This window comes from Amborella trichopoda, chromosome 13 (genome assembly GCF_054954075.1).
Source record: "Amborella trichopoda isolate Santa Cruz 75 chromosome 13, AtrichopodaSantaCruz75HAP2 v2.0, whole genome shotgun sequence".
NCBI classification, from domain to species: Eukaryota; Viridiplantae; Streptophyta; class Magnoliopsida; order Amborellales; family Amborellaceae; genus Amborella; species Amborella trichopoda.
The window spans coordinates 19955255-19976951 of record NC_142348.1 but is presented as its reverse complement, the minus strand read 5'-3'; the positions used below and the strand labels follow the sequence as shown (position 1 = coordinate 19976951).

Here is a 21697-nt window from a genome sequence, read left to right as displayed (position 1 = left end):
TAAGAATGAAAATAAAATCATTACTTTCATGTCACATAAACAATTTTTATTGTAGAAAATAGCACTTGCATACCCTTTAATAAAAATACCATATTTTTCAAAAAAAGTGTTTTTTCCATGAAATTATTTGTGTGAAACTAGACTCAATTTGATGAGCTACAGTCAAATATTACCTAGAAATAAAATTATTTGCTTGGTGGAAAAATTCACGGAAGTCAGTGTATAGTTCCTGGATTTTGCACGGTCAGAACTGGTACCCTCAATCATGAGTCCATAACTCTCAATTCCCCCATAATTGATAAGACAACCAAGTCACCCACACTGTAGTGTCCTTATTTTGAGATCCTTGCGCTCATTTCTGATTTCTAGTTCCGTATGGAATCCAAGGGGTTTGGAGCTTGGGGCATGCATGGCGAAACTTATGTATATTGTGTTCTCTCGGGACCAGTCGGGATTAGCGAGTTGTCTATTTTTGAAGTGTTTGCCCTCTTAACTGATCTCAGACTGCTTTTTCTTTACCATCAAGAGACTGGCTCAGCACTTCTGAGGCCGATTTTCCTTGAAGGAAATAACTGATTCTGATAGAGAAAGTCATTCACTTACTTGCCTGAGATTTCTTACCTTTTGCTCTTTAGAGATGGGAATGGAGAATTGGTTGACCCAAGAGGACAAAATCCTCTTCCCCGTTGCCTTATCGCCGCTAATTTCTATTTTGCATTTGTTTTTAACATTCTTTTGCATTTTTAAAAATTTATAAGAGAATTTTAATTTTATTTAATGAATGAATTATTAAGTACAAAATAGGACCTAGTAACAGGTTGACATCTGGTAAGTTGTAGATCAATAGGATGGTGGTGCAAAATCATTCACTGAATGGTGGAGATCTTTCCCTTATGGTGTACAGCTTTGGATATGGAGTATGTCCCTCCTGAACTTCATTTCTTAGCACTCATGGGGAATGTGCCTCAAGTTAACTCACAGCTTAAAGGGTTTCCTGAACTCTAAATGGGCATTCCACTCTTAAGAGCTTGGGGTGACTGCTGAGTTGAAGGGTGTGGAAGCATGGCGATGAGACCAATCAATTGCTCTACTTGATTTTATTTTCTTTGGGTTATTTTGTCTTAGGTCATATGATTAACATTTAATGCTTTTTATGGAGATGAATGTTTTTCTCATGCAATTGAGGTACCATTAGAATCGAGGCTTCTGCTACTGGCTACTGCAGTCAAGCATGGAGGCATTTGCTCACTGTATGGTTAGGTTGATGTTGTATTCCATGTCACCGATCAAAAAGAAGAAAATTTGTATTCCATGGTTTTTCATGCTTTTGAAATCTAGATGAGATTGTCAGCGACCCTGTTCAATTATAAATTAGAGAGATCTTATTTTGCATTTCAATGTGATTTCAGCTGCAATTGTAGAAAACATAGGCATGTGATGGAGTGTAAATTGGTTTTTTCTGTGGCCTTAAACTTTATTGTGTATAGGTGTGAAGTTTTAGAAATTGGTTCATAAAAGGAATTGATATTTCAACATTATAAATTATTGTATGGCTGTATGGGTATCAAACCATGTATGGTTCATGACATTTTTATGTCATGAGGCTAACTTTCTTGGATGCAAATCGGGCAGCTCAAACGACCCTTGCCTTTTCCTTTTATAGTTTAGAGATGCAGACTGTAACATCCAATTTTCCTTTGTAGGATGCAGATCAACTCTTAGAAAAGAGGGTGAGATCTCGTTTCTCTCACAGGAAGCTGTTGTTCTTGCCTCCCTCAATGGAAGATCTGCAAAGGTATAACTTATATAGCCTCTGTGAATTGCCTGAAGCTTATAGCCTTCAAAGAAGGGTTATTCATCCAGCACTTGTTCAATTATTAGAAAAAAATTCCATCCTAATTTATTCAGTCTTGATGATTATGACTAATGGACTGGTGCAGATTACTGAGGCAAATATTGTTTTTGCCAACTGATTCGAGTTTTCGTCATAGTGACTTTGCAGTTAAGTTCAACGCAAAGCTCAGCGTATCCTCCTGTTCCATGCAAAGCTTACTTTATCCTACTTTCTCGTTCTGTCATTGGAATGTTGCTCTTTTAAGATGCTTAAAAATATCATGTAAAGGATTTGACATTTTACCTTGTTCGTGGTTATGCTACCAAGCGTGCCTTTTTCTAGGCATTAAGTGCATGCTTGAGACTTGTGATGAAAGAAGTTTGCTTCTTCCTTCCCAAGTGTTTCACACGATGAAGAAAAGCAAATGTTATTTTTAACTGATGGGTCTTCAATTCTTGCTCCAAATCTGTTTTGTCTCCAGCTGTCTGTATAAAGTAAATGATTGGCTCACAATTGCTTACTTTAGGCTTGTGTTTTCTTGCTACTTGTGAAAGTTACCCAAAACTCGAAAGATATCTAAGGGGCAGTTTGGGTGTGGGATATAGGTGGGCACACCAGACCATCTAAGCAGCATTTTATAAGCAGGCAGAGTTGTTATGCTGTAACTCTTGTCCCTGCTCCAAGTACTGATTAGAAGCAACTTATCCGCGATCCAAACCAGGCTTCTACTAAATACTTAAAAACTGCCACGAATTTTGTTCAATTCGATACAGAAATTGCGATGTTCGGAACGGATATAAAATCTGAAATCAGTGGATGCTGCATAGGTTTTTCTGTACAGGCCTTGACATTTACAGGTTATATTCAATGGTGAGGGATTCATTGACATTCTGAATTCTGTAGTTGGCGTTGATAACAGTGTCAGCCATCTGCTAAACTTTCTGTATGTCCAACATTTCTAGAGATGGAATATCTTTTTAAACTTTTATGGAGTAGACATGGATGTTTTGGCATGACTCTAATAATAACTAATCTCTGTTTCTGGTCTTAGATTCTGTGCAGTGTGCAATATGGATTCTGGATCTGGATTTCTCTCCCTTGGGAGCTTCAAGTCTGCGATGTTATCAGTCCAAAGACAACTCAAGCTTGAAAGTCTTCAAGGTAAGTCTTGCTTCGTCATGCTTCACTGTGCAATATCTCAAAGTTCTCAAATCTCATTATGTAAGGAATTTGTATAGAGTGCTGGTGAATTGATACTTGTAGTGACTGTTATGAGGCCCCATGTCCATTAAAGAAACATGCAATGGTTATTATGGGCCTCACGCTCATTGTGGAAACCTATATGTGGTGATACTGTGTATAATATTCTATTATATTTCGGTGATTTGCCTGTTGTAACAGTTATCATATCAATAATTTTCTTGCTGTAACACTTATAGCATATTTGGGTGGTTTTTTCGCTGTAACAGTCATACATAATGATTGTAACTCTTATGCATGTTGACCTACCTGTATTGTAACTTCCAAATATATATATATATATATATATATATAGGCTGTGGTTTCTATAAGATTGCAACCTTAAACAATCCAATTCAGGTGCACCTCCAAATTGTATTATAACATGTAATTTTGGTGAAAAAATTGTTAGGATTATCTCAAAATCTATTTTCATATCTAATTATAAAATTTTAAACTACAAAAATGGTTAAAATCAAGTAGATCTATAAACACATGAAAATGTTGAAAAATGGACGGTCTAGATAATATATTGCAAGATGCACTATTTTTGGCACTCAAAATCTTTTTTTTTCATAGTCATACATCTCGAGGTCAAGATGACCAATTAGAGGTTTTTTCAACATTAAAACAACCTTTTCCGATTCATTTTTGAGGTGCATATGTAATTCTACATTTTAAGGTTGCAACCTTATATAAACGTTTTCCATATATATATATATATATGGGTACGGTTTGTATGAGCTGAGGCTCTAAACAATCAAAGTAAAGCCCACATTCAAATAGTGTCGAGAAATGTGGTTTCAATATTGGAAATCTTTGTGATAGCCTTAAAATATATTTTCATCTTTAATTATAAAATTTAAAGATCAAAAAATATTGTAGATCTCCATTTTTTTTCTCATGTCCATGCATCTTAATGTCGAGATGATCAATTTGAGGATATTTGGATGTCAAAACAACCTCTTCTAGTGAAATTTTTGAGGTGGGCTCTAATTTGATTGTTTAGAGTCTCGGCTCTATATAAACTTTTTTCTTATATATATATATATGACACATTAACCAACAATATGTATTGAGTGGAAATGACAACTATATTTACTTTTATCTTGTGCTTGAATATTACTTTCTCTCTCATCTCTCTCAATCTTAATAAACATTAGGGATATCCATTACTTCTGGGCCCCGGGCCCCTAGAATCATGATTTTTCTTCTTTCTTGGGCTTGAAGCTATGGCATATCAGCAACCTTGTATTTCCAACGAGATCATCTTGTTTTCCTTTACCAATTTTTATCCCAAACTCCTTTGATTTTCAGCAACCTCGTATTCTAGAAACATTATGTTTCCGGCATGCTCATATTTCCAGCAACCTACCTTTCCAGCATGTACCATCTCACTTTTCTTTTACCAATAAGTAAGTTTTATCTTAAACTCTTTCCATATCCAGCAAAATAGATTTTTGTTTTTACCACACACAAAAATCACATAAATACATTCCGTACCTTTATTGCCCAAAGAAACTAGAAAAAGGAGATCTTAGCAAACTTTGAAACAATGGAATTAGTACCTTGAGAAAAAGAAACAACCTCTTAGGTTTCGAGTTTGAGAGAGAAGAAAAATGTTACAATGGGGCATAATATGTCCTTAGGAACCAACCAGTCTGGTCATCCAGGATCATGATTGTTATGGTTAAGCTAGATCAGATAAACAACTTGAAATGGTTTCAATCTGCCAAAATTTTCATAGGAAGCTGGAGAAAGTCGGTTTATATCACAGGAAAGCCTCCCACAAATGATCCATTCCATGAATGGGAAAGTGAGAACTTGATAGTGGTGGCAATGTTCTTCTTTCTATGCAACCAAGTATCAATAAAGGGCTGCTGTTCTGAAGATTGTAAAGTATATATGAGAGGCAGTAGCTAAGACATATGCGCAACAAGATGATATGTCTAGGATTTACCGGTTTCATTGTGAAATAATGAATTTGCAACAAGGGGAAGCGACTGTTTAAGAGTACTTTCGGATACAAAGGCATAAGTGGGAATAAGTAGACCACTATCAGCCTATTAATCCCACCGTTAATGGCATTTAAAAAGAAGCTTGAGCAATGAAGGACCTTTGAGTTCTTCGTAGTCGAGTTCTTCGTAGGCGTACATCTTGACTTTGGCTTCAGCGAGTATGAGGTCTAAGAAAGGACAAATTGTCCTCTATTGAATTAGTCTACAATTATGTAAAAGGGGAGGCCAGTGGAAAGGCTATTATAGAAGGACAAAACTCAAGCATCCATTCTGAATGGTCATCCTTTAAGCTTCAAGCAAGGAAAAGAAGGTACAAAAGGACTAAATCGTGCCCTTCTCTCGTCGAAAAGGAGAAACTTAGATACTTTCATGATGGTAAGAGGAGACACATCCGAGAGCACCGTGGGGACTTGCATCACACTTGAGACTGAAACCAAGGAATGCAAATGCCTATATTGTATTGAATGAGGGGGAGGAAACCTTAGCCTTACAACCCAATATATTTGATCGAAGCGATTAGGCCATCAATGATTTATAGCACCAGTTTGCTGCCCTCAAGGCTTCACTCAGTTCTAAGACACCGATAGAGCAGCCAGGTACATATGCCACTGCAAACCATGCCTCTAATTCCACCTCTTCTACATCCTAGATGATTGAATTAAGGGCTATTGATCATATGACTGGTAAAAAAGTTTGTTTCTTGTCTTTTTTTCCTGCTTCTGGTGAAGTTAAAATTGCTGATGGATCCATGACCAACGCTTGTGGGAGTGGAATATATAAACTTTCATCATCCTTGCCCCTACCCTCTGTAATACATGTTCTTTCTCTTCCTTCTTATCTCCTTTTCATTAGCAGCCTAATAAAACAACGAACTGCAGTATCACATTCGATCGCTCACATGTGTTATTCAGGACGTAAAAACAAGGAAGATCATTGGTTGTGGTTGTGAAGACAATTGGTTGTACCTGTTCAACATGGAATGAACTTCTACTACTCTTAGCTCTAAGTCTCGAAGTCATGAGCAAGTACTCTTGTGGCACACTTGCTTTGGCCACATGTCTCCAAAATCTTTAAAATTATTGTTTCCATAAAAGATTGTTTTTTTGAGTGTTCCTCAGTTACAATGTGAGACCTATCAATTGTCTAAACATTGCATAATCTCTTTTTCTTCTATTCAAAATAAAAGTTTTAGGCCGTTCCTCTTGTTCATTCTGATGTTTGAGCGCCTGCTTGAGAAATTTTTGTATTTAGATATCAGTATTTTATTTCATTCATTGATGTTTAATTTCGTTATACTTAGATATAACTTATGAAAAGTAGCGCTGATGTACCTTCAATAGTTACAATATTTCATAAAATGGTTCAGACCCAGTTTTGACCCAAATAAAATTTTTCTCTTCTGACAATGCATGAGGGTAACTATATAATGGATTAAAGGATTTTTTTCTTGAACATGGTATAGAAACTAAAACATCATGTTCCTATGAGGGCGATGCCAAGAACATTATATCTTGAGCTTCTAATTGATTATTTTGGCCGCAGCATCACGACGATATCTTCGAGGAAATTTTGCTCTTTACCAGTGCCTTCACGATTATCTTGTGCCATGTGTATAGAGAAGCCAACTCAGACGTTGATCAGTTGGCCAAGGAGGGCCAGCTCCAGCTCCCCAATGGGGACTTAGGGCCACCATCCCTTCTACACCCCTTTGAGAGCTTCTTCCCTTTACACCTTTTCGGTTTTTTGCCCCTAACAGGGATTGTATATGGTGGCCCTCAGGTGTCACCACTCCTTTTGTAATTTTCATTCTCTTGAAATACAATACAATGAAATTTACTCCAAAAAAATCATATGGTGTGGCAGAACGGAAAAATATGTACTTGTTAAAAGTGGTGAGAATCATACTATTAGGAATTCCGGTTCCTATGACATTGGGATGAAGCAATTGTTACTGCTACCTATATGATCAATAGAATGCCTACACATGCTCTCAATGATGCTTATTTTTTTAACTTCTAAACCATGGACTTCTTCTATTTTCTCTTCTACCAAAACCTTTGGTTGTGTTTGGTTTGTGTATACCCTGGGGCCAGCTAAGAATAAAATAGGACCTCAACCTACGAGATGTGTGTTGCTAGGATACTTGGACTCTCAGAAAGGATACAAGTGTTGCTGTCGGGAAACTAAAAGGAAATATGTCTCAAAGGATGTTACCTTCTTTGAGTATATACCCTAATTTTTTCCCTAAAAGAGATTTAATAGCCACTATGCCACCTGACAGTTCTATTCATTTTCCAATGATTATAGGTAGTACTTGTAATCCAATCAAGGAACATCTGAAATCTATTGAGAAATAACTGAATGTATAATCCCGAAAAGAACAAAGGAAAGTTTGATGTAAATGATCTACCCCCAGCTCATCGATTTGTCAGGTACTTCTTCTTCTTCTACCCCTATATCTTCTCAACTCAATTTACTGATTGCCATAAGAAAAGGAAAAAGGACTTGTATTTCTCATCCAATCAGTAAGTTTATTTCTTATGCGTCACTTGCACCTTCCTTTCGTTCATACTGTTGCTCTACTTCCTTTGCTCCTATTCCCTCCAAATTTGTAGTTGCATTGCTTATCGACAATGAAAAGCAGCCATGATTGAGGAAATGATTGCCTTAAAGAAGCAGTGAACTTGGGATGTAATTGATCGGCTAGGAGGACATGTGGTAGGATGCAAGTGGGTGCATACCCTGAAGCACAAATCGGATGGTTCGATTGAGAGACACAAAGCTCGTTTGGTGGCTAAGGGTTTTGCATAATTATATTCGGTTGACTATAAGGAGAGTTTTGCTCCTGTAACAAACTTGAGATCAATACAGTTACTTTTATCTATTGCAATAAGCAGGAAGTGGTCACTCCAATTAGACATGAAGAATCCCTTTCTTCATTGAGATCTGCAAGAAGAAGTGTATGTGTATTACCACTTGGGTTTTATCTTCAGTGGGGAAAGGGAAGATCTATAAGTTGGGAAAAGCTATATATAGACTCAAACAATCACCTAGGGCTTGGTTCGAAAAATTCAATACAATTATATATCAATAATGATTTTAGAGAAGTGTTTCAGATCATTCGATTTGTTAAAAGAGATTATTGTTCTACCACAATATTGATACCATATGTGGATCAGTGGATGATATAGTGCTCATAGGAAATAATGATTATACGATTCAAAAAAGAAAGATTTCTTGGAAGTGTTTTTGACATCAAGGATCTTGGTCCTTTGAAATACTTCTTTCGAATAAAAGTGGCTAGATTTAAACAAGGGTTTTTTTGTCTTAAAGAAAGTATACTCTTGATCTCCCTAGTGACATAGGAATGCTTGGAGCCAAACCAATAGAATATCCCATAGAGGTTAATCACATATCATATGATTAGCAGTCAGAGCCTTTAAGTAACCCTGGTGTATATCAAAGATTAGTGGGTAGACTTATTTTTTTGATTCTTTCACGACTAGATATTGCATATGCTGTAAGCGTCGCAAGTTAGTTTTACATGCCCATGCTCTCATCACTTGGAGGTTATTCATCACATTTTACGATATTTGAGATTTGCTTCAAGGAGAGGGCTTCTGTATGCCAATCATGGTCACCTTAATGTACAAGATTTCTGTGATGCGCATTGGACTGGATGTTCTCTTGATCGACAATCCATAGTGGGTGGTAATTTAGTTACGTAGAAGAGTAATAAGTAGAGTATTTTAGCTTGATCTTTAGCAGAAGCTAAGTATCAAGCAATGGCAAGTGCTACATGTTAAATAATTTGGCTCCGTTCTCTTCTTCAACAGATGGGAGTTAATGTATTAGCTCTTATTCCTCTATAGTCTGATTATCAATCCAATTTATATTGGCTGAAATCCTGTATTTCATGCAAGAATGAATGCATATTGAAGTCAACTGTCACTTTGTCTGAGAAAAGATCGCTTCAAAGACAAATATACTCCATTTGTGCAGTCGCATAATCAATTGATAGACATACTTACCAAGGCTTCTAATCGAGTTCGACTAAGGATACTTTGGACAAGCTGGGCATCTATGATATATATGCTCCAGCTTGAGGGGAAGTGTAGTGATTGTTATAGGCCCCACGCCTATTAACGAAACCTACAATAATTGTTATGGGCCTCATGCCCATTATGGAAATTTGCGTGCGGTGATAATGTGTATACTATCCTACATATTTGAGCGGATTTCCTGCTATAACAATTATCTATTTGGGTGATTTTCTTGTTGTAATAGTTACCATATTTGAGATTGATTTTCTTGTGGTAACACTCATGCATAATGGTTCTTACTCTTATGCATGTTGACCTACCTGTATTTTACCTCCTATAGGTATCTGTATATCTGTATTTACTTTATCTTGTACTTAAATATTACTTTCTCTCTCTTTCTCTCTCTCTCTCTCTCTCTCTCTCTCTCTTCTCTCGCAATCTTAACTATACCAATGGAAGCTACTCATCAAACTTTTTAATTTACTTTCTCTCAAGTCTATCAACGTCTAGATTCATTTGTATTTTCTAAGATTCACTGCGAGGCCACTTTCAGAAACTTTCCTATTAATTAATCCGAAAAGGGACAAATCTTGAGTGGATGAAATTCGTTGTCAACGTCGCATGCTAACTTCATTCAATGTCAGTTGCTCCAATACATACTTCTAGTGACAACGCTCTCTAATGGGTCATGGTGATCAATAACCTACATGCTATGTCACCGGAACCATAATAAAGTTTTCCAAAATTTTGTAGTTTGGTGTTTAAACCTAGCTTTGAGGTTATTCAGGTGTCTCTGGTTTTAGAAACAACAGTTATTTTAGTATTGTAATATCGCGTATATGGGGAAATCCCAAGGAGTATCTGTGACTCAAAAGTTATGTAGTCAAGAGGCAGTCCGTATGAATTTAGGACCATGGACCTAGATGTTTCCATTTATGGGTGGACAGCCATCACATGGAGGATATACCTGCTTCCCTAGCTATTACTTCTAGATGATTGTGGCCTCCTCTGATTGGGTGTTGCAGTGTATCTTTGATCGTTTCTTGTTGGTCTTAAAAAATTTCGTATAGAACCGTAATTCCTCATATTATTTCATGTTAGACCCTCCTTCCGTTTTTCTTCAAGCGGCATAAGGAAACTCTTAAAGATTTCACCATACCCCCTCATTTCTTATCTCCATCTTTTATTGATTTTTGATTATAAAAATTAACCTCAAAATTTTTTTTACTACCATTTCAACCCAAAAACTTTTTAATGGGTGGAAAGGGAAAAAGAGAGTTAAAAATTTTTTTGGGTTGAAATGGTATAAAAAGATATGTTGGGGTTAATTTTTATGGTCAAAAGTCAATTAAAGAGGGAGACAAGAGATGAGGGGGTGCGGTGAAATCCTTAAGGGTTTTCTTATGCCGTTTAAAAGAAAAAAGGAAGGAGGGTCTACCATGAAATAATATGAGGAATTAGGGTTCTATATGAAATTTTTCCTTGTTTTTTTATGAATGATAGGATATGAAACTAGTAGGCAAGATACAAATGTCTTCTTCTTGTCATGACTAGAGCGATCCATTTACCTATTTTTGAGGGGAAACATTCAAAAGTACATAAACATCCAAGCTCAGAAAGGACATGGGCTGTTACAGTATCCTCTATTCACCTTCTTTCATGAACAGTGTGCTGATCCATCTCAATGCACTTTGTTTTTTCTCACATTGAACATAGATTCAAAGTAATTTTAAAGGCATACTATGACAGAACAATACTGATGGCTGCTTTAGACTGAAACCAGTATCTTGTGGGATATATTTGTGCCTAGACATTGTCCGTTGTCTGTTGACCAAACTTAGCTTCTGTGATTGATTTGGGAACTATCTTTTGTTTTTGGCCCATGACACAAGATTTTCCTCAAAATTTTTGTTGACCCATTGTTGAGCTTTAAGCATCTAAGAAACTGGCCTAAGCAGCAGCAAAGTATACTAACAGATAGATCATAAAAAAAGAAGTAAGAGCAAACCACATGTTATCGCTTTGAAAAACCTTTGAATTCTCTTTGCTCCTTTTAAGGTTAGTTCCCTTGAAGGATTATTCATATTGGCACATCATTTTCAGGCATGTGTGATGCTGGGAAGCATGAGTGTTACATATTGAAGATACTAGACCAAAACTTCTATGATTTGTTATTGCTCATTAGAGGTGGTCTTTAACCTTCCTAATCTTCTAGTTTGTTACAGTAGTGTAATTTAGAATTTATCATCCCAAATTTACCAAACATGCTGAGACATAAGGCATTTAGTTGGTGGTATCCCTTTTGATGTCTTGTTGACTGTTTTTAAGTAAGAATTAAATTCAATGTTACAGACTTTAAAGGCGTCCATTCCTGTTCAAAGGGCAATCAAACTGGGTGGGTTGAATTTCCGTTAAAACACAAAATATTTGAGAAAAATAGAAAATTCTGATAATTTAGAAAAACTCTGAAAATTGGGGAAGAAATCAGAATAATCCAAAAAATAAGAAGACCTTCAGTGTGTGTGGATCAATAAAGACATAATATCATCCTAGTGAGATCTAATGCAAAATGAATGTTCCATACTTGCATGGTTTCCATTTTTCTGGGATATTTGAGTCTTTTTTAACAGGTTCAAACAGTTTGACCGGATTGAATTCGTTTTCTTTTGAATGTTTTGGTCAACCCATTTTCCTGGATTGGATTTTCTGGCATGATTCCCTGATATAATCTGCTTTAAGACCATTTATTGATTTCCTTATACCTTCATTTGTTAAAAAATCTAAATTCATACCTCTTTAAAAACTGATGGTTGTTGCATGTGCACAAATTCGTATGAGTTCTCATGAAAGCATTTTTTTGCATCCATTTACTGTTGGTACTCATTCTTTGTGGCAACAAGGTCTAGAATAAATAGGATGATTCTTTGTTTGGCTGTTGGAGCTAAAAGTCTAGTAGTAGTTGATGCCGTTCTCATGATAATAAACATGGATTATAGTGTTCGTTCTTAAGAGCCATTTCATTTTATATTGTAGCTCATTTTGAATCAAACCACACTTTTTATCCTTGACATGATGGGACCAAACCCCACATTTCATTTCTAAGTATAGTACAATTACCTACATTGGGTTCTGGTTATTTTAGTTTTGTGCATTTTGTTCATGAATTGTTAGTATTGGAAAGGGATGTTTCAAATCAAACAAATGGAGTTTTCCAACCTGTTAGGGACTTAGGGCAAAGTATGGGTTCAGTGAAGCTTTTACTCCCATATTCCATTACGACAAGCTTCTTTATGGCTTTTTAAGTGGGAAATTTCCTTGGCCCTATGGGGCCTTAGAAGAGAGAGAGAGAGAGACAGAGAGAGAGAGGGAGAGAGAGAGAAGGGGTGGCAATGGACCCGGACCCAATCCAAGACCCCGTGGGTATACCCGACACAAGTCGGGTATGGGTCCAAGTTTTGGACCCTGTGGGTGCCCGTACCCATATTAAATATATATAATTCAATATTAAATATATATAATTTAACTTCACTTTTATTATTTTATATAATTTATAATATTTTAAACCAATTTCCTTTTTATAGAGTGTACACTCGGGATTCTCTACACCTTTTCGATGTGGAATTAATCCTATGCCAAAGAGAGAGATGTTGATGTTGTTGGTGAAGGATATCTTGCCATGTATGAGGTTAAAGAAAAAAGGACTGAGATAGTTGGGAAAATGGTAATGAGAATGTACTCGGTGGTTGGGGAGCGAAATTTCTGAATTCCCGGCAGTAAGGAGGGCTAATCGTGGTTGTTCATTTGGAGGGTTATTGATGGTTGGTATGTGGTCTTTTCGATATCATGCCGATTATGCTTTCTTGGAAGAAATTGAACTGCACGCCTTTTTTTGTTACCTTATTCCTCAAGCGTGCTAGGTGGGTTTTTTAATGCATGGGGAAAAGGTTATAGACTGCAGATGTTTGGGGAAGAGGCGTTACCACGCATTAAATTTTCCCTGGTAGGTGTTACACACATCGATGGGGCATTAAAAAAAAAATCGAGAGAGAGAGAGAGAGAGAGAGAGAGAGAGAGAGAGAGAGAGAGAGAGAGAGAGAGGCGGTTGTAGGAAGATTAGTCCTACATCAATGGGAATAGAAAGAAATAAGTGGATCAAGATCTATAAAAGCATAAGCATTGGGGCATTTTATTATTTCCAAACCCCCTCTTTGGCTAGTGTCAGGTACGGGTACGTGTCCCGGGTCCAACATTACCTGTCCAGTACGGGTACGGGTACGGGTACGAGTAGGTTTAAATTGGACTCGTCGGGTACAATTCCAGGTCCGGGTGCATATACCCGATCTGTTCCCACCAGCGAGAGAGAGAGAGAGAGAGAGAGAGAGAGAGAGAGAGAGAGAGAGAGAGAGAGAGAGAGAGAGAGAGAGAGAGAGAGAGAGAGACTTGGGACTATGTGGATGCTTTCTATTTGTTTTTGTGCTTAAGACGCACACAGAGACACAAGCGGCTGGCCGGACTGAGGCTGAGGTTGTGGCTGATGTTTAAGCCAAATTCTATGCATTTGCTAGCCGGCCTTTTGATCAACCTTTTAATTGTTGTTAAGATGGAGGAGTAGAAGTTTTCACAGTGGTTATGTCTCTATATGCCTACCTAGAGCTTTTCTAAAAACACCCAACTTTTGGTGGCTGTCATGAATTTTCATCAGGGTTAATAGCGCGTAGCAACTTCTCTCCGCGGTTACTCTCTCCCCTTGCCACAGAAGTACTTTGCCATGTTTCCTACACGTCACTTTCTCATTTCACATGTTGACACATGATTACCACATGTTTGTTTTAGCAGCAGATTATTTCTTGACGCATCTATCCATCTTCCGTCGCTATACACCCCATACAAACTCATTTTTCTACTTCTTTTCCCTTGCTTTGCTTTTGGCACAACTAACAAATATGCAACGTCTTTTCACCACGGTTAACTCTAATCTTGAGATTTATCCAACCAATTTCTTTCAATCTTGAACCAAATTGAAACTTGTCCCAAGCTGGATCTATCGAAGGGAAAATCAACAAAGAGATTGTGTTCTTCAGAGGCTTTTATGGAGCATGCAACTTAGATACAATGCTTCAGTGATTTGGTTGTATCTTGGGGTTCTCACTTTGACCCATAGCATCTTGGATTTTCCAAGTCTGGGACATTCAATACTTGAAGATAGTGAGAGCATCTTGTGCCTGCAGATTCAACTGCTGAAGATATATTGGTGTCCTCTGGGTCTTAGTGAAGTGTCCTTTGTGCCTTTGTGAAGTTCGAGTTGTCTTTTTGGAACATGGTTTCTCTAACTAGTGGAGGGCTAAGTTTTTTTTGGGATTTAGACTTATTATAACTGTTTCCCCCTTGGTCAAATAGTTTTTGGCCTTGGTGATGCATTTTAGACCTTGGTTCCTTACGACCTTGCTTATGCATTTTCACTTTTGTTATGCACATTGGCCATGGCTATCCACTTTTGGCTGTAAGAATGGCCTACGACATCGGCGGTAGTATTGTCGAGCCCCATGGTGAGGTCTTTGACTCCATTCTCACCACAGGGTAGGGGCTCAAATCCCCACTGACTGATCACTTTTTTGAGAAGGGCTAGGGGCCTTGGTGGTAGAAATGCCGAGCCCCATAGTGAGATCTCTAGCTCCATTCTCACCAAATGGTAGGGGCTCAAATCCCCATTGACTTGCCACTTTTTTTTTGAGAATGGCTTGGGGCCTTGGCGGTAGTATTACCGAGCTCCATGATGAGGTTTCTGATTCCATTCTCACCAAAAGGTAGGGACCCAAATCCCCACTGACTTACCACTTTTTTCCATTCTCACCAAAAAGGTAGGGGCCTAAATCCCCATTAACTTACCACTTTTAGGAAAGGGACTGGGATCGTGGTGGTAGCATCCCCACACCCAGTTATCATATCGTGGTATCCATTCCTATCGTTGACACCCCCAATTAACACCTTCAAAAAACGTAACTCCCTAATCTATTGAAAAAAAGGGGTTGGGGGTCTGTCTTCTCCATTGAATTACCCAAAAAAAAAAAAAAAAAAAATTCCACACTCGACCGCGGCTAGGGTAAACCTGTCCCTGATTCTTAAAAGAGGATTTGATTTTTTTAAAGGCTTTGAGGACCCAAAACTCAACAAATGCTGCATTCTCGCATCAAAGCTTTCCTTATTTGTAAAACTTGTCAACTAAATAATAAGTGCTTGAATGTTGCTTGCAATTTGGCCTTCTCTTTTGGGAGGTCAGTGGTGGCATTTGAACGTGGGTGTGTAGGTGAAGGAGCTCCAGGGTCACAGTGGTGTTCCTGAAGGGATCAAGGCTATTGTTCTAGACTTATGGGTTGATTTGCGTATTCTTGTTGACCTGTGGCATGGTGTGACCATATAGGTTCTCTCAATTGGCGTTCGTTAAGAACTATTGGACGTGAATATCATGATGGCCTATATAAACTTCCAAGATCATCATAAAATCGAGTGTCTTTTCAAAGATGACTTGCTTGGTATCAGTATTGGTAATCTCCATTTTTTTTGTGCAAAAGTTAATAAAACCGATGGAAAATCATGATTAACATTCAAAAAGGAAAAGTCAACCATACCACATATAGTATAGGTGGAGCAAAGGACAGAGATAACTAATTCCTCCACTGTTGTCATCTAAAGCTGCAAAATGGTTCATATCCCAATGCGAATCATTGAGATGTATAGTGGAGACACGTAGCATACAAAAAATCACACATATAGTGTACCATTCCTTTCAAAAAATGGTGTACATTGGAACCGCCTAAGTAAGCTCGACACCTATGGGGTTCTGAATTGGGTATAAGACCCCAACTTTTCCCCTCTTCCTATTGGTTCTTTGTATTGTTTTCTATTTTATAGTCTTTTTTTGTATAAGAAAACCCTAAAATCGTAGATCCACCTTGGGCAGTTCCAAGTTGGTTTGAACTATTGTAGGTAGCAATGGCCAAGCGGCCTATCCGTAAACAACTAGGGCCCCAACCATAAAACTTCTTTCGAGGTTTGGGCCCGGGCTTGAATTCTAGGCCCCGTGTCCCGGTTAGACTAGGCCTACGGTACAGGTCATGGCCTAGACCAAACCAGTCTTGGCCAACCTACCCTTTTTTAATATTTGCTGACCCTCACTTGCTTGGCCTAACCCCAACATCGAGGGGGGGGGGGGGGGGGGGAGGGCGCTTCGCTCAAGACTAGGGAAGGCCCACTTAGCCCAAGAGTAAGGCTGAGCCTTAGCTTGAGCCAAGGTCCCTTGGCTTGGGGCAGGCCAGGGCTGGGCTCGGGCCATTCCTAACCCGGTGCAGGTCTCACCCATTGCAACCCTTTGGAACCCGTGCTGGAACTGTTCTATCCACCAATATGGTTTTATAACTACTGGGTGTGCATAACCTTAGATTAGTTGTTTGATTTGATGAGTGTGCAACTGAACATTGTTTTAGTCTTCAAATAAGTAATCTTTTTGTGTATTCTGATGGGTGAAGTGCTATTTCTTTTTTCTTGCTTAGTTATTACCAGTGTTTAAAAACACGGATTGGTGACACGAATCGATCATGCCATACCCCTGTCGGATCGATGGATTGACCGAATAGACAATTTTTGTCCCAAAGTTTTTTCAAAAATTCATTATAAATCTTTAAAAATAATCTTTTAGTTTCTAAAAGAAATTAAGAGTAATGCATTATGTACTTTTATTTTTTTGTAAAACTGGTGAATATTGAGACATTGTTTTCCTGTCTAGATGTCTGTATAATTATCAATTATGATAGTATTATAATATTGCATCAAAATAATTTAAAATATTAGAAAACGCTTCCATATTATAAAATTAAAAAAATAGTTTTCTTATAAAGTGAAATTAGTATCACATCAAACATTTATTAATTCTCTTTGTTTGTCCAAAATTATCACAACCTAACTATAATATTATACATTGAAATTGAATTTATTGGTTTATATTTTATATTCATTTTACTATACATATAAGAATAAATTCGAATTTTGTCTTATAATACTTTCTAATTTAAAAATCTAATTTACAACTATAACAAAATATTATACATTATATAATTTAGAATATAAATAGATTCTAAATTATATAATGTATAAGATTTGGTTATCATTGTAATTAATATAATTATTAATTATAATATTACACTAAACATGATTAAAAAAACATGATGGCTCTTGCATGTATATTTTGAATTGCTTGTATATTTTTTTATAATAAATGTAATTAGTTTAAAAAATACTTTAAATTGCTAGTATATATTTTAAGCAATATGTGGGTTGCTAATATACTTTAAAAACCAAGCAATGCTCTTGCATATATATTTTGCTGCCCAAAATATACTTTTCTCAAGTTAATCTTCTATTTGAGCGAGTAACTATATACTATATTTTATCAATAAAATTTATTAACATTTGTCCAAAAAAAAGTTAAGTATATACTATATTTGGGTTGAGTGAGACGCTTGGTCCCTTTGCAGTTTGCACGCATAAATCTTATATATTTGCAATCTTATAAATCTTGCATGCTCAAAGTTGTGAACAATAATTTTATTCTTATTGTGAACAATTTGCATGCTCAAAGTTTTGCAGTTTGCACGCATAAGCAGTGGGAATTGTTCTACATGGACATTTTTAGAGAAAATTCATCTCTATAAAGGGCTTAAGGCTGGTGTCGTTAACAATTCCTCGTTGAGTGGGACATTCCGTCAGGTGATAGTGTGACAAGTTAAGGAGAGATGGGTAGCTGCGCCCTTAATTTTGAAAAGAATTTCACGAGTACCCTTGCAAAAAAAAATTACTATTTATTGTAGCGAATTGGTGACGTGTCCAGTTTTTCATGAGACTCGCCTGCCCGTGACGTCGTATTGCCATGTCATGACATCAACACAACGACTCAGCATCGGAAAACGGCAAATCCCATTTTATGGCCGGATCTGGAACGGTCCAGCTGATACTTGATTCGGATCGCCCGATTGCAGATCGGGTCATCGATTTTTAAACACTGGTTAAGACAATTCCATTTGCTTAGTTATGACATAGAAACCTAAAAAATGCCTATAAGAGAAATGCTACAATATGTGGCCTCCGTCAAGGACTTGTCATGTCCGTAGCGGTTTATTGAACGGACCCACAATGGATGGCGCTGTTTGTTGCAGTTCCGCGTGAATTTTTGGACTGCCACGGACCTAGTGTGTCCGTGACGGTACCCGCCAAGGACATGCTAGTTCTGTGGTAGTCAAAAAAGACATACCGTCTGATTTTTTCGGATGACAATTGGCCTATGGGCTAAATCACTGTAGCATTTCGCCCATAGGCGTTGTGTAGATGCTTCCATATATATATATATATATATATATATATATATATAAAAGACGTTAGCCCACTAGCTGATGATAACTATAGTGTTAACCCAACGACCCAGATTGTATATATATATATATATATATATAGGAAAAAGATGGGATTAGCCCACTAGTTCATATGAGCATATGAGCCCAATAGCCTAGATTGAATCTGAGCCGATCTGACGATCACAGATGTTCAGTAGTGCTTAAATTTTTTTTTTTTTACGAATCCAAACCACTTGAAATTTTAGGTGTGTGTTCTTCTCATCAAGGCTCACCTAATAAAAATAAAAAAAAAATTATTCGAGAAAAATAAAATGACAAAAATACCCCCCAAAAATTTTCGGGGGTATTTAAAGCAATTTATTTTATGTAAAATATTTTTTGATATTTTTGAAGATTCAATTATTTTTTATGAACACACGTCTAAAATTTCAAGTGATTTGGATCTGTAGAAAAAAACAAATTCAAGCACTATCGGACATCCGTGATCGTCAGATCGGCCTAGATTCAATCTGAGTCGTTCGGCTCATATGTTCATATGAGCTAGTGGGCTAATCCTATAAAAGACAGGATTAGCCCACTAGCTCATATGAACATATGAGCTCAACAACCCAGATTGAATCTGGGCCAATCTGACGATCACAGATGTCCGATAGTGCTTGAATTTTTTTTTTTCTACAGATCCAAATCACTTGAAATTTTAGGTGTGTGTTCTTCTCATCAAGGCGCACCTAATAAAAATATAAAGGAAATTATTTAGGAAAAATAAATTGACCAAAATACCCTCAAAACTTTTGAGTGTATTTTGGTCAATTTATTTCATGTAAAATTGTTTTTTGATATTTTTCGAAGATTCACCTATTTTTGATGAACACACGTCGAAAATTTCAAGTGATTTGGATCTGTAGAAAATAAAATAAAATTCAAGCACTACCGGACATCAGTGATCGTCAGATCGGCCTAGATTCAATCTGGGCCGTTGGGCTCACATGTTTATATGAGCTAGTGGGCTAATCCCATCTTTTCTCCATAGTTATTCTCATCAAGGCGCATCTAATAAAAATATAAAAAAAATTATTCACGAAAAACAAAATGACCAAAATACCCCCAAAAACGTTTTGGGAGTATTTTTGTCAATTAATTTCATACAAAATATTTTTTTTTTATATTATGTGAAGATTCACCTATTTTTGACGAACACATGCCTAAAATTTAAAGTGATTTGGATTTGTAGAAAAAAAACTAAAATTTAAACACTACCGGACATCGTTGATTGTCTGATCGGCCCAGAATCAATCTGGGATGTTGGACTCATATGTTCATATGAGGTAGTGGGCTATATATATATATATATATATATATATATATATATATATATATAATAGTTTTATAATGCAGCCACACCTCTAGAAAACCATGTTTTGGCATTTGTATGACATCAAATTTTGCACATTCATTCTCTTTATCCTCATAATCACTCCTATGGAAAAAAAAAATCAATTTGCACTTTAGATATGGTCAAAATTAGTACCCTCCAATAATGAATCTCGATCGTTTATTTGGTGAATTTCAAGATCTAGGCCTTAACACATTCAAAATCACTTTTTTCTTTTTTAGCATTGTTAATCTAATGATGATAACGCTATGTAAAAATTTTGGAAATGAAAAAATTCCTTTTGAGGCCTATATCTAACAATCTCACTAAAATGGACGATTGATATTAATTGGGCTAGAAAAAAAAAATCCTTCTAAGGCGTATATCTAACAATCTCATTGAATTGGACGACTTATATTAATTGGGCTTGAAAAACATTTTTTAGGGTGTTTTTCCAAAAGTATTTAAAAGAAAGTAAAGAAGTAAATATTCATAGTTGGCTTTCGCATATAACTCCCCTGTGTCCATCTTTCCTTTCAGAGTTTACCACTCTTCATAGCTTCTTGAACTTCTAAGTGAGTCTCTGAATCCGCAAATTGTTTTGGTTGTAGTGAACAGACCAGTTCTAAGGCTCCAAGCTAAGTTCAGAAAGAAAGGACTGCCTAGGGAACCCCCGAAAGGGCTGCCGTCCGATGGGTACACGAGAAAGAAAGCACCCGAGTAACCAACCGGAAACCGCCTAAGATTAGTATGAAAAATAGACGTGTGATATCCCAGACGGGACGAGTTCAGGAACGAGAGTCAAACCTCGCTTGAGGAGCAAGGGGGAAATCTTTGTGGTTGTTCTTTAGAATGAAAAGAGGGTACATTTAAAAATTTGAGTCAGACAAATGTCATTTAAAAATACGTGTCAAACAAATGTCCCTAGCATGATTTTTCAAGATGGTTGCATTATACTACTATATAACCGTTGCATGAAATCATTCCCCCATAGATATTTATTGATAAATATATATATGAAAAACACTACAAAACGCCTATAGGTGAAGTTCTACAGTACTTCACCTACGGCTTTATCACCGTTCAAAGTTTATCACATAGTCAGAGATGTCTGATAGTATTTGAATTTTTATAATTATTGCACTAATCAGATTTATCTAAATTTGCGGCGTGTGTACATATGACTACGTTGCACCAAAATAAAAAAAAAAAGATAATGGTTATAAAATAAAAATGACAAAATTACCCCTGAAACTTTATAGGGGTATTTTGCATATTTTTTATCATTCAAATTATTTGTTTTATATTTTATTCATGTGCATCTCACTAAGGGGCGCATAGCTACAAAATTTCAAATCATTATGATTTGTAAAAAACATATAAATATTCAAACACTATCAGACATTTGTGACCGTGTGTTAAACTTTGAATGGTGATAAAGCCGTAGGTGAAGCACTCCAGAACTCCACCTATAGGCATTTTGTAGTGTTTTCCTATATATATGTATATATATATACACACATAAGATGTTGTTAGCCACTAGCTGATAGCTACAGTGTTAGCCCACCGACCCATATTGAATCTTGACCGATCTGACGGACATGACCTCATTTCGTAATATAATTTTAATATTTTTTTTCCAAATCCAAATTACATAAAATTTAGGCGTCCATTCTTCTCATCAAGACGCACCTAATGAAAATATTAAAAAAATAATTTGTAAATAATAAATTGAGCGAAATACCCTTGAAATGTTTCAGGGTATTTTGGTTAATTTATGGTTTGCAAAT

At 36.6% G+C, this 21697-nt stretch overlaps 1 protein-coding gene across 21 annotated transcripts in view; it reads left to right on the top strand.

Annotated features, from left to right (window-relative positions):
- Positions 1-21697, top strand: part of ORC4 (origin recognition complex subunit 4) — a 52852-nt gene that overhangs the window by 9409 nt on the left and 21746 nt on the right. For 15 of the 21 annotated variants that reach the window (XR_016047267.1, XR_016047268.1, XR_016047269.1 and 12 more), the window contains 4 exons: positions 1704-1795; positions 1941-2025; positions 2692-2777; positions 2886-2995. Coding sequence is in view for 12 of the 21 variants with exons in the window: in XM_088855409.1 (XP_088711535.1) it covers positions 1704-1795; positions 1941-2025; positions 2692-2777; positions 2886-2995 (373 nt within the window). In the remaining 9 variants the exon portion in view is untranslated. Of the gene's footprint in view, positions 1-1703; positions 1796-1940; positions 2026-2691; positions 2778-2885; positions 2996-6633; positions 7112-21697 lie in introns of those variants that run through there. The other 6 variants (XM_088855411.1, XM_088855410.1, XM_088855417.1 and 3 more) reach the window with 2 other exon arrangements.